Consider the following 14,004-nt stretch of genomic DNA (forward strand, 5'->3'; position numbering starts at 1 on the left):
TTGACATATTTTTAATTTAGGAACGTAGGAGGTATAAATTTACATGATTTCAAATTTTAAAAATAAGTGACTTTTTGTGCATACTTTGATACCTTACTTTCTAAATATGCATCAATTTAAATTTCATATACAATGTTATTTCATGGTTCTAGTTAGAATTGTGCTGGTGTGCACTACAATGTGGTGATTATGTTGATGCTGGTACTGAGGAAAAAGCATTAAATCGATAAAATCATTAAAATATTAAATAATATAACTAGTCAAATAGAGTGGATATATAGAAAATATGGAGATTATATTTAAGCATATATAAATGTTAATCCCAATATAAATATATAATGTTTACATTAATAAATATATGAATATATAATGTTTATTATCATAATACAAACCTATTAATCCATATAAATATATATTAACCAATAGTATATATAATATATATATTTCTTTCCCAGATAAGAGAGTTAACTCTTTGAAAAAGCCTAAGATTTAAATTTCAGTAAAAAAAATGTCAGCATAAAGTTTATCCAGTAGGTGTAACCATTGATCTAGTATAATTTGCAGCATGTGTGTGTAGCTGCTTTATTGTGTCATGCAGAAGCTACTTTCCAATCGTACAATGAGAAACTGAGTCATTTAGTAAAGAAGAACAAAATAATGCCATTTATTATAAATTACACTGGGTATTGGTATAAAATGGATATCTGAAGAGTGGCTCACTCTAGCAATCTGTGATGTTATCTCAAACATCTGTGTCAGATAATTTTATCCTAATTATTTTCTTTTTAGAATTCTCAATTGGGAAAGTTTCAAGCCTTTGACTGGGGAAGCAGTGCCAAGAATTATTTTCATTACAACCAGGTAAAGTCCTCAAAGTCTTTACAATTAAAATGGGCCCCAAAAACTAACTCATCAAGGAAGCCAGCCAAACTTAGAACATGGTCCCGGGATCCGGGCAGGGATCAGATGCCGTGGAAATGTTTGAGAGAGTTAACTAGATAGTGTCTCAGTTCCAGAACAACCTAAGCTTTGCGGTTAGTGTTGTGGACTGGGCCTCCCCTCTTTGTCCTTTCCCAGGCTCTGTGCAACAGCTGTCACTGTCATCCGCCATTCATAGTGATGGGGAACACAGACTTTAGAGTCAGACAAACTTACCTAGGTCTGTGATCTGGTAGCTGGAGATCCTTGACCAAATCGCATTGCCTAAGTCTTTTCTCCCACATACCAATAAATTTACCATTTTTTGAGTGCTGAGTGCTCTTAAGTATAAAGTACTTTGCTCATGTTTTTCTTACTTCCACAACATCCCTGTGACGTAATTGTGATTATTTTTCTTATTAAAGATGAGGAAAAACCGAGGCTTAGAGAGCTTCTGTGACTTGTGTTACTCCCCTCAGGGAAGGAAAGTAGGAGGGTAGGGACCCCAAAGCCCCTGCCCAACCACTTGACTCTGCTGCTTTGCACTGACTACCTGGGAGAACACTGTCCTCTCAGGGAATTATGGGCTTGTCACAGTACCTAGAGTGTTACTATATACAGTTAGTATTCTTTCTTTGCGGGTTTGGTTTCTTTTTGTTCCAATAATGATAATTTGAAGAGTGATTTTCAAAATTTAGTCTTTATTCTCAGATCAGATTAACTACTGTGTTTAATTGTCGATTGTGTTTTTGTAAATGAAAATAACCACAACAAAGCTTTCTGTGGATTTTTATTCTAGACTCACCCTCCCACTTACAATGTGAAAGACATGCTTGTGCCAACTACCATCTGGAATGGGGGTCATGACTGGCTTGCTGATGTCAAGGACATCAGTATCTTACTGACCCAGATTACCAACTTGGTGTACCACAAGTATTTTCCAGAATGGGAGCATCTAGACTTTATCTGGGGCTTGGATGCCCCTTGGCGGCTCTATGATGAAATGGTGAATCTCATGAAGAAATATCAGTGAAAACCAGACTGGAGAAATTTGCCATCAAGTCGGGGATCAAATCATGTTAAAATTTGTTGGCTTAATTTCTCTAAAATGCTTGTTTTTCTTTCCCAGGCCTTCTGTATTTTTATATCCAAAAAAATTATGGCATTGAAGATGACCGAATCTCTCCAGTTAGGATTAGAAATGTACTCGCTTTTTTTTCTTTGTTTAATCATGGCCAGATATGGAGCTAGTGTCTCAGTCATAGTGCAGTTTCTTTAAGTCTTTTAAAAATATCACTGACTGTGGAAGGTCATTAACCATTCTGTTTAACCATACAATTTTAAAATATACTATATTGCTTTTTTACCCCCACACAGGACACACTGACATATGTGTTGGAATTTTTAATCCTTGTCGTTCATTAGTTTATAATTTGACACTGACTGGAGAAATGCTCAGTGTAAAAGTATCCAGTTCTCATCTCATTGCCTTAAAAGGCTCTCCAGTGGAATGGCCATGTATTTAGGGGTCAAGTTCTCATGTAGTAGGTGCAGAGTCAAAGTCAGCAACATCCCAGCTGTGTCACTTATGAAGATTCTATAATGAATTTGATCAAATCTGTCTGTGATAGCTGTTATTTAGCAAATGTTTTAAATCGCTCAGATGAAGCCAAATGATTTGCTGGAGTCTTTAAAACCAAATTCCACTCACTGAAAAACAACGACTGTATTTTAAATGGCTTGAAGACTAATATATCCAGCCATCTCTATTCATGAACTCTGTGGCAAGCCATAAATCTACTTGTTTGAGAAGAAAAGTCCTGTGGAGAGATGATACCACTATTTTTCCTGAAATTAATGTGCTCTCTTAATCAGCTGCTGCAGCTCAGGTGAGGAGTGTCCTAATTCATTTTCACACAAAAGAAATGTGAATGTGAATATTTTAAAATTAAAGCTCAGGAAATCACTTTGGTTTTTTTTTTTGTATGTGTCCATGTTTCTAATACTCTCGATTTGCATCCTTGTGTAAGGAAGCCCATATTCACTTGCTTTTCTCACGGCATTGTTTCCTTATAATACTGTCAGATGGACAGAATGACAGTTGCTATGTTTTTCTGATATAGTTACTTTAGCTGCAATAACAAACAATATTTTGTCTTGGCTAATACTCAACGACAGCATAATACTTCTTTGTAACTTTTAAAAAGTTTCATTTCAACTTTTCAATAAAACTCAGTGAGCCTCATAGGCTTGAAGGATTGTGTGTATGTGTGTGTTCTCCCTTATTTAACAGCCATTCTCTACTTCCTTTCTCTTTCAGCTTTTCTTTCTTTATTCCTTGTAAACCCTATAGCTACTGCCCTTGAACTTTTGATCTTCTCCTAAGGGGAGCAGAGAATGGTTTCAATCTAAAGGAAGGCTGGGGGATGTTTTGGAAACACTGGCCTTCAGCCTTATCCTGCAGGGTTCACTGAGTGGTGACTAAGCAGTGACTAACCCCATCTGCATGTAGTGGCCGTTTGTAGGCAGGACCATGAATTCAAGAACTGTCCATCCAACTCCCTCCTTGAACAAACAGAGCAGCGAAAGCTGGCAGAGTCAAGTCACACCATAGGATCCCCAAATCTAGGTTTGGGGCTCTCATGTGATCTCTCCCACCGTTCTCTGAGCCTGAGGGCAGAAGATATATCTTACTCATTTTTGTATACTGAGCATCTAACACAAAAACTTAGAATATGGTCAGCAAATATACATGGACTGACAAAATGTGTGAAAAATGATAAGACTTTTGTCATTTAAATGAAATTAGATGCACAGGTAAAATCTGTTTTTTGTTTGTTTATTTTTTTCACTGCAACCACAGAAATGAGTAAAATTGTACTGGGTGCAAAGGATATACATCCCGAGGAGGCTGCCACTTTCCTTGCTGGCTTTATGTACCCCCCGCCAAAAGAACACTTCTTTTTCCTTTGGCCAATGGGGAAAAGGGTCAGCAAGTGGTGGTTTTGTTGTTTTCTACCAGAAGTGAGAGAATGCTCACTGGAGAATGGCTTCAGTGCCATAGGTGACTTGGTTTCTCTTGCTTTGGTTGCTGCCATGGAAGCTCCCATAGATGCTCAAGAGAACTTGTCGTTAAAGGTCTCACACACCAGACTGTAGGAATGATCAGGGGTTTCATTCTATAGAGCCCACCTTTTATCAGAGTGTGTTTCTTTCACCTCCTTTCCAAACTTTTCTATGGGGACATCACTTCAGTACATGGGCCAATCTAGAGGTGGAGATGTCGCACTGCTGCTCTTGCTGAAGTTGGGTTACATTGTACACTTGCCTTTGTTGGTGGCCTCTTGATCCCGACACAGCTGTGTAGGCTCTTTACATTATTATTTTTTAAATATATTTATAACTTAAGCTGCTGTAATGTAGTTTTGTTTCACTGTTGGCTGAGAGTGTAGAACCGGTCAGGGCTTGTGCCTCAAGGAGTCCTGTAACAAGTTTGTAGGAGTTTTCACTCTGTTCTTTTCAACTGGGTTTGATATATGTTCTACTGAGCAGATTGCAAGGATTTCCACAGATCTCTAGGGCAAGGAGTAGGCTAGTTAATATTCTGCCAATTTAGAAGTCTAAGATACTGTGTTTATATGATGTGGGCAAAGACACCAAATGAAGTAACTGAGGACGAAGTTATTTTTTTCATTTGCCATAAGAGGGCACTCTTGGCTTTGCTTCCAAATCTTCATGAGGAAACTTTCTAGTACCTCCGGGACGGGCAGAGAACTTTGTTGATTTAAGAGCCAGTTTGTAATTTGAGAACTGGTAAGATCAAGTGTCTGTGCTCATTTCTAGGATTCTGACTACTTCTGTCTACTGCACAACATCTGAAAAATTCTCAAAGAATAGCCATTCTCCAAGTGTGACATGAAAATAAACATTTATCTAATAGAGTGGCCAGAACCTCAGACATGGGGGAGAGAGTGGAGATGTCTTTATCCCAGGCAGGCCTCGCACTTACTAAGGACCAACATTTAGACTACTGATATTATCTCTAAATAATGATGATCATTCTGTTTTTGTGGGTAATAAAGGTCTTAATTTGTTAAATGTAAACATTTAAAATACACTGTAATTTTAACTATTGTCATTTATTTTTTAATAAGAGATTTTCAAAATGGAGAGATTTTCAAAATGTGACCCCTGAAAGGCAACATCAGGTTGTAAAAATTCTGATTTTAAAAACTTTGTCAGGGATTCATTCAAGAGTATGTATTGAGTATTTATTGTATTGTACTAGGTGCAGATTTCAAGTTCACTTCCAAACTAAGCAGAAAACTCTTTCTCTGCCCACACTAGTAGTACTAACACAAATACTTTGCATTTTACATTGTGCCTTCTGGGTTTCTAAAGCCTTTGATCTTTGCAACAACCCCTTTGACAGGTGAGGCAAGTATCTTCTCTGCCTTAAGGCAATGCTATGCCTTTTAATGGAGATGATTTTATATGCTTTGGATATAAAGAGTTTGATGAGAGTTACAAAAAATATCAGCAGAAGCACTCACATGTGACCCAGATGGATCAAAAATGTAAAATAAAAAGTGTTTAAAACCAAATATGCATCAGCATCTGTATCAAAAAGGAGTCTCTTAGGGAATCTAATATCCCCCATACTCTTCATCAGCATCCCCTGTTTTGGCATGGATGATTATGCTGAGTCTTTCGTAAACTGTCCCACAAATGCAACTTCAATGCCCCATCACAACACCAAACTCCTGCTTTAGAGAAGGAAACTGACATTCTCTACTTTGAAACTGACACTGACCAGGTTCTGCTCTCAGTTTGGCTTTGCTATTTAACCCTAACTAGTCTTGACTTTTCTGAGGCTGAGTCTTCATCTTTACAATGAGAGATTAGAGTTTGATCTTTGAGGTTACTTCACTCTCTGTGACTATTACCTGTTACAGTTGTAAGATGTTACATGATCATTTCCAGTAATGATCATTTCATTTAGGTAGATGCTAAGACAGTCTTACCTAATATTGGAAAGAAACAGTCATAAAGGTCACACAGAAAAAGAGATTATGTCATAGGTAAAGGGCTCTGCCAGCTAAATGTTCTCTTTTTTTTTTTTTTTTAAGGGGAGGGGCAGTATTCAAAGTCTTTTGGTGAGTAGAAACCAAATAACTTTGAGATTGTGTTAAACATGCACACACTAGGTTTTTTACTCTCGAGAGATTGATCTAATCTCTGGGATGGCTAGAGAAGAAAGTATTCTTGTCCTCCTTCCTTGTCAGAAAGACCATGCCAAGATAAAAATGATACACAAGAAGTCAAAATCAACTGGAGAAGCACACGAAATAGTGTGGCCAAAGTCCTAACACCATCAGAAATCAGTAAATGCTCCCTTTTTTGAAAACCATCCTAGTGGATAAGTAGACCTAAACTACATAACCAGTGCTTAAAAAAAGAAAAAGATTCGATTTTTTTAAGCCTCTATTTAGAGCCAATATCTTATAAAAGGTACACTGAGCCCACAAACATCTCTCGAACACTCATTACATGCCAGGTACAATGCTTGGCACTGCGGGGGGAAATTTTTAAAAGATAAACGCTGTGCCCTAAAATGACCTATTCATCTAGTAAGCCGTTAAATAAATTTTGTGTAAATTAAAAGTGTTTAAAGGTGCACATTTGCCAATTCCAGAAATGACACCACTTTAGTCAAGACTACGCAGGGTTCAATTATATCTGTGTCCATTTATTGATGCTGGTTTTAGCCACCCAACAACTTGTGCCCACTTTTCCATGACATGGAGTGAACAAGTGATAAGATTTTAAGTGACCACTTCCCTTGAGATAGTTGCACTTGTATATTGAACACAAACTTTTGCCCTGGGTGGCTGCATGGGTTAGAAAGGCAGAGAAGCTGGTGGCTACGAGTAAGAGGCGAGAGCCTGGGCCAGGCAAGCTGAAGCCATGGCTTCCAGGTCTTGCCGCACAGGGCTTTACGTGGAATACTCTAACAAGCTTAGTAATAGAGGATGGAAGAACCATAGAAGAAAAAAAATGGGTTGATTGGGGCTGGTGGCTCGAAAGACATAGTCCTGACAGCAGTCTAACAGCTAAGTCCAAAATGAGCAAACCTGCCAGTGCCACCCACTTAAAAGATCTGTGAAAGCACCCAAAGCATCCAAGCATGATAGCTGAAATCACAAGAAAAGGACAGCATGTGCTGAATGGAAATTTAAAGTTTGAATTAATTTCTGTTGAGGTCAAATCTGAGAGATATTTTACTTCTGAACAGAATTCATTTGTAAGTCTGAGAGAGTGAGCTTTGATGTTTCCTTTGGAGCACTGAGGAGCCCAAGAATGAAGGCTTAGTAAATGGTATGTGAAAACCTTTGATAGTGTGGTATAAATAATTCTCAAATAAATCTTTTTTTTTTTTAAATTCATAAAATGAAAGAGCAATGGAGAAGAAGCCCTTCCTCTTTTCTCTGAGATGCTGCTTGAGCCATACAAAGTTCAAGGGCAGGGTAATGTCTGTCAGGAATGGGGAAGAAAAAAGTTCCTGGGTTGCACTAAACGTGAAATGGAAAGAGCACTGGAAGAGGGGAAGATTAAATAGGAGCCTAGAAAAGACAGGTTGTCTAACTGGAAGAAACTCACCAGCAGTGAGGCCAAAGGCCTGCATTGCACCTGTCTCTGCTTACCGTCTAGATAACCAAGACAGAAAATCTACCTTCTTTCTTTTTTTGCATTGGCTATCAAGAAGCTCAAAGTATTTCTGAAACTTTATCTCATTGAGACACAAGCAGAACATCAAAATCTTGTGGCACACTAAGCTTTTCTTTTTTTCTTTTTAAAAAGGTTTTGGTAGGACCAAAGGCTTGCAGCTCCAGAGAATGGGCATCCAAGGAATATCCATATTACATCCGTGGCAGCTCAGGGACACACACCAGTTGAGAAGTTCTGAATTATGAACTGTTCTGTTATAGGTTTGTGTGTTTATGTATGTGTGTATGCGTGTGTATGTATGTAAGTATATAACACCCTATATATCCCATATATATTTTATGTTATATATTAATGTATTATTATATAGTATGAATTGGCCTTTATACATATGTATTAGGATGTGTACATATTCTATATATTATTATATTTCTAGCCCCATATATCGGTCTATATTTTTGTTGTACTTATTCTTTCCTCATGATATATGGCTTCATATCTTTTATCTCTTTTTGCATAATTGTATTTGATTTTAATTACAAACTTCCTCAACTATTCTTTAGGTAAAATGTGGAGTGTAAATTTAAAATAATATGTCTTCTTTTGTACATTTACTGTGTGCTAGGCACTATGCTCTTACTTCTGTAAGACCACAGCGATAATAATAACACCTACTTCTTGGCAGCTGGGGAACACAGTTCTTCTAAGGATTGGGTGAAATTGTTTCAGGTAAAACATTCGGCTAACGCCTCGCAGGCATTACATGGTAGCCTTATCATTAATATTATTATTTTCCTATTTAATGCTCAAAATAGACTCGTTTGATAACTACTATTATTATTTCCCTGGAGTAAGAGTGGATATGAAAATGCAAAGCTTGGAGGAGTGAAGCACGAGGCTCCAACCTTATACACACAGAAGGCCTTAAAGCTAGGATAAGGAGTGGTCTCTGGCTTCAAAGTTTTTGTCTGAAACTTCTGTCCTGTGTTGCACGTCAGCGACGCAGGTCAAACGCGGGGGTTGTTTATTTTGGTTTGTTTGATTATTGCTGGTCTTGGGATCTCCTCAGAGCTCTCCTAGTACCAACCTCCTCACGTTCAGTCCCTGGGCCAGTCAACCCGGGTTTGATGGCAGAGACGCAGGCAGGGACGGGGTCGACCTCGCAGTCCCGATCTACACCTGGGATGGTTTGAGGGGATAGGCTGCAAGGACCAGGAGCAAGTTGGTGCCGCGAAGCCAGCCCAGGGAAGGGCAAGGTAGGCGCGACATTATCTGCTCAAACAACAGCTCCGCGAGGCTTCAGGAACATCCGAACATTCCCTCGAAGAACTAAGCAGCTGCTTTACAGATTTCTTTGCTTCCACCCCACAGTGAGATGCCGCGTCTTTTCAGCCAGATCTGGGCAGGCGCTGAATGGAAACCCAGCACTTTTCTTTCTTTTTTGTTTTCTTTCTTTTTCTTTTTCTTTTCTTTTTTTTTGTAAAGCGAAGCCTAATAGTCGCGGTCCCCTCTTGCCGCGGTGTCTCCCCCTTTCCGTAGCTGATGTGCGCGTTCTGGACGCGCAGCGGAGGGGAAACACCCGGCGTTTCGGATTTGCGGGCTGCTGCGGAAGAGTCTGCGTGCGGTGAGATCTGGAGTCTGCCTGGAGCCAGAGGGTAGAGATCCTCTCCCGAGACTAGAACTGAAGGAAGTGCAGGTGCCGCCACTCGGTCTGGTCTGATTTCCTGCGCTGATCTCCACCGCGCACAGCCAGGGGGCTCCGTGGTTCCCTCTGAGAAAGGTTAGTAAGCGCTCGGCGCTGGTTAGGTCGATACAGAGTGTGCAGACAGAGTAAGATCAGAAAAACGGAAGGTATGTCACTTTAGAAAGTTTTTAAAAATGCAGTTATACTTGTGTCTTTATGAAAACACATAGACGCAATTATACATATGCATTAAAAAAGACAAGTAATTCTACATTGATTGCAAAGGAGCTCGCTCTTTCTGGTGGTGATGGAAATGTTTCCTATCTTGTTTGAAGGTGGTGATGACAGATTAAATGACTTGTTAAAACTCGTAGAAACTACACTAAAGATGTATGCATTGTATGGTTTGTAAATTGTATGTCAGTTTTTAAAAACAGCATAATTCTTCATGCATATTGAAAGTGACAAAGTGCTATAGTATATCGCATATACAAAAGCCGATTAAATGCAACTGCAGACATGTATTTTAGCATCTAGGAGCCATTCTGTGGGGTTATTTATTTATGCAAGCTCAGCGCAGCCGGGAAAGGGAGCGAAAAGGCGGCTGACGTCAGTCGGGGAGGGGCCCAAGTCCTAAGAAAAGGCTGTGAGACCAGAGCTGCAGCAGCTAGCTGCCAGGCACAGCCTCACCATGAGCGGCCGCAACACCTCCGAGCTACACATCCTTTGTAGTGCGAGCCAGCTGTTCCTGCAGCCCCTCTGGGACCACCTGAGGACCTGGGAAGCCCTCATTCAGTCGCCCTTCTTCCCGGTCATCTTCTCCATCATCACATACGTGGGCTTCTGCCTGCCCTTTGTGGTGCTGGACGTCCTGTGCCCCTGGGTGCCTGCGCTGCGGCGCTACAAGATCCACCCCGACTTCTTGCCGACCACGCGGCAACTGTTGCCCTGCCTGGGGCAGACGCTCTACCAGCACCTGATATTCGTGTTCCCTGTGACGCTGCTGCACTGGTCCCGCTGCCCGACCTTCCTGCCCCACGAAGCCCCCGAGCTGTTCCAGCTGGTGTGCCACGTCGTGTTCTGCCTACTGCTCTTCGACACCGAGTTCTTCGTGTGGCATGTGCTGCACCACAAGGTGCCCTGGCTGTACCGGTCGTTCCACAAGATGCACCACCAGAACTCGTCCTCGTTTGCGCTGGCCACGCAGTACATGAGCATCTGGGAACTGTTTTCCTTGGGCTTCTTTGACATGATGAACGTCACGCTGCTGGAGTGCCACCCGCTCACCGTCCTGGTCTTCCACGTGGTCAACATGTGGCTGTCGGTGGAAGACCACTCGGGCTATGACTTTCCCTGGTCCACGCACAGACTGGTACCTTTCGGGTGGTACGGGGGCGTGGCGCACCACGACTTGCATCACTCTACGTTTAACTGCAATTTCGCCCCTTACTTCACACACTGGGACAAAATATTGGGAACTCTGCGGTCTGCTCACACCAAGTAAGCACGCACTCCTCCGGGTTTGGTGGTGTGGCTGCAGGAGTGATGGGGGCCCTCAGACTCAGGACTGTCGTGCGTTTCACACTTGAATCAGGAGAAACACACCTGAGCTTTTAAAATTTTTATTTTTTTAGTAAGTAATTTATTACCTAATGGAAATTTATAGATAAAATCTGATGTATTTTTGCAATCTGATAAAGTAATTTATACATTTTTTGTATATCAACAATTGTATTCTTGGTGTAGAATTCCAGCTCACTTCTATGTCCTTGGTTCCTGGATGTAAAGTAGGTGCTCATCACTGGCACATTTAAATCATCTCTTAAAGGATTTGTTTGAAAGACAAGAAATTTCCTAAAAGAACATATTTTTTTATGAAGATCTCTGACTCTATAAACAGTGAAATGTGTTCCTGCTGGACAGTGACTAAGATTATTGTATTTTTTCTATTTTTTTTTTTTTGTAAAACTGTATATTGATATCGAAAGAAATGTTATTTGTGCTTAAACAAACAAACAAAAAAACAACATAAACCAAACAAGTATTGGCTCCTGTTTCACTGGCATTTTCACTGCCAAAAACTAAACCAGGAGGAGGGAGCTGGGATGGCAGGTATCATTCAGAGCCTCCATCAGCCCTATCTGGTGGTGCTGGGGGTTTTTCCGTGTGGGGTAGTAGAGAAGGGGGTGGGAGAAGGGAGGGGTCTGTTTGACTGTTTTGTTCTGGAGATTTCGCAGAAGAAAAAATACTATTCTTCTGTCAGGATTCAGCTGATTTTGCATAACAGGCAACTGAAAGAATTACCTTGTAAAGTTTTAGAGAGATTAACAATTAGAGAGATGAGCAACGATTTGATTATTTTTTGGAGTGGGGGAGGGTGGTGTTGGGGGATGAATAGAATTTCTGGAGTGCCTTGCTTTGCAAAACTGGTGAATCAAATGTGTGCAGAGGGACGGATAGAAAGGGGTTCTGAGTATCCTCCCTTTTCATGAAGTCATTTAGTGTAAATGACCATTATACACATCACCTCTGCAATTTCAGGTTTTGGTATATTCACTTTTCTGAAGACAAACATGCTGACTGCATACCCCTTTCTCAAAGAAAAAAAAAAAGTGAAATTTAACACTAGACCCCTGGTTCCTCATCTGTAAAAGGAGATTGTGTCTCAGATGTTCTTGAAGATTACTTGTGATAATAAATGTCTCTATTACTGACCACACACCTGTCACCCATCATGTACCCCATCCAGCTGCTGCCTAATTGTTTTAATTTTATCTTTGGAATGTATTTAGATATGGTGAAGTTAAAAATCAAGACAATTTAGATGGTAAAATATAAAGAATAGCAGCTTTGCATGTAATTCTAGGCTTACTATATATGGACCAAACTATCTTGTTTAAAGATGAAAAATCCATCTAAAGACCTGGTCCCAACGGTCTGCCACATGAGACCCCTGCCTTCAGATCTTTGGGAAAATGCACTCGGAATACCTAGTTGCTCCCAGGCATTTTCTCATCTTCCCTCCCAATCCGTGTGTTCTCTTGGCTTCTTCGCTAAAGCTACTTCCTCTTCTGTCTGCAGCAAGACCATTCTGTGACTTAAAGATTATATTGATGTATAAAAGTGAAATCCACAAAAACAGGTTGTGAGATGTAAAGAGGACATGCTGCATTGTAGATAGTATATTAATATGATTAACTTGCTGAGTGGAGAAAGAAGAGAAGAATGAACAGGTAGGTGTGGAATTTGATACAACAAGCAGCTCCAGGCACCTCAAATCTGCCTGCAAATCTTGGTTAATGGCAACTGATCACAGCTCAGTTTCTGAGAATTTTAAAAATGTGTTATATTGCCTCCCTGTATGAGGAAATTTTGCATTTGGAGCAAATTGTACACATGGAAATTATTTGGATTTAGAAAGACTTTCTCAAAATCCAATGTCTTATTAGTTCTTAATACCTTGGGAAGTGGAAGTGGGGGAGTAGACAGAATGAGCAATTTCTCAGATAGTTTGAAAGACTGATAATAATAATAATTTATAATAATAATAATGAAATAGTTCACATATGCATGTGCTTTCAACACACAATGTTTCACCTGCTCCTTACAATACTCTAAAGGATGTAGGATAATTGCTATTATTTTTAAAAATTTTATGATTTTTATCATCTCGTGTTACAGATAGAGAATTGGTACCTTCACAGGTTGAGTAACATGCGATGCATATTATAAAATACTAGAAGGTGGAGCCAGTTCTCAAACTTAGGTCTTGTAGTATATATCTATACCTCTCCTCTGATGATGCTTATGATAATTTTCACAACTGCTAGAAAGATACAAACTCTGCAACACCAACAAATGGCCTCCCTCCATTATTTCCCCTCAGTCACTGCCCCTGGCACACTACTTTGATGTGGCTGCCTTCGGGAGAGAAAACCAGGGGAAGTAAGCCTAGGCTGGTCTAAGCAGAACTTGGGAAAGCATGAGGCAGCTCAGGGCCCTATGTTCCCTCACTGCACATCTGCTAAGAGCACACATTCTGAAGGCAGATTGCCTGAGGGGAAACATGACTCTGGAATTTAAGAGCTGAATGACACTGAATGGACAAATTATTTAACCTCTCTGTGTCTTGGCTTCCTTGCCTGTAAAATCATAGAACTCACGTTACAGAGTCATCCTGAGAGATTTCGAGCTATTTTGTGTGCGCTGCTAGATGGGTTGGAGGTCTTGGCCACGTTGGCTGGTGGATGCTTCACGACATGAATACCGGGACTGCAGTTCAGGGCCGTAGCCTCCTGTTCGTAAACTTGTTTTAACTCTCCGTCTTACAGGGAACCAAAGAAAGCTGAGGTTTTGATTCTGCTTCCATCAAAGCTGCTTCTCTTGTCATCCTTTCAAGGCCAAAGTGTTGGAAAGAGAGAGTCTGTGTGTGTCTGACTCTACTTCCTCACGTTGAGTCATCTCACCCTACTTCTTCCTGAAACTTTCTCCCTCTGTTCACTGCCATCTTCCTAATTATCAGGTCATTTATACATATATATTTCCCCTTGCTTTTCCACCTGCTAGGCTTTTAAAAATGCATTTGTTTTAGCTACCCAGCCTCTTAGAGTATGGTTCTTGCTTGGTTTTAGTGAGATTTCTCTAAATTGTTTTCCTTCCTAATTCTCTAGCTTTTT

At 40.3% G+C, this 14,004-nt stretch overlaps 2 protein-coding genes across 2 annotated transcripts in view; both read left to right on the top strand.

The window, feature by feature from the left end:
* The window catches only part of LIPA (lipase A, lysosomal acid type), a 29,882-nt gene extending 26,703 nt beyond the window's left edge, over positions 1-3,179 (top strand). The window contains exons 9-10 of the mRNA XM_011361605.2: positions 790-861; positions 1,718-3,179. Of these exons, the coding sequence (XP_011359907.1) occupies positions 790-861; positions 1,718-1,951 (306 nt within the window). The 3' untranslated portion in view covers positions 1,952-3,179. The remainder of the gene's footprint in view (positions 1-789; positions 862-1,717) is intronic.
* Positions 3,180-10,003: 6,824 nt separating this feature from the next.
* Positions 10,004-11,177, top strand: CH25H (cholesterol 25-hydroxylase). Its single transcript, XM_011361606.2, has one exon. The coding sequence runs from the start codon at positions 10,020-10,022 to the stop codon at positions 10,830-10,832; it is 813 nt and encodes a 270-aa protein (XP_011359908.1). The 5' UTR covers positions 10,004-10,019; the 3' UTR covers positions 10,833-11,177.
* The last annotated feature ends 2,827 nt before the right edge of the window (positions 11,178-14,004 follow it).

Source organism: Pteropus vampyrus, unplaced genomic scaffold, assembly GCF_000151845.1.
Source record: "Pteropus vampyrus isolate Shadow unplaced genomic scaffold, Pvam_2.0 Scaffold68, whole genome shotgun sequence".
Classification (NCBI taxonomy): domain Eukaryota; kingdom Metazoa; phylum Chordata; class Mammalia; order Chiroptera; family Pteropodidae; genus Pteropus; species Pteropus vampyrus.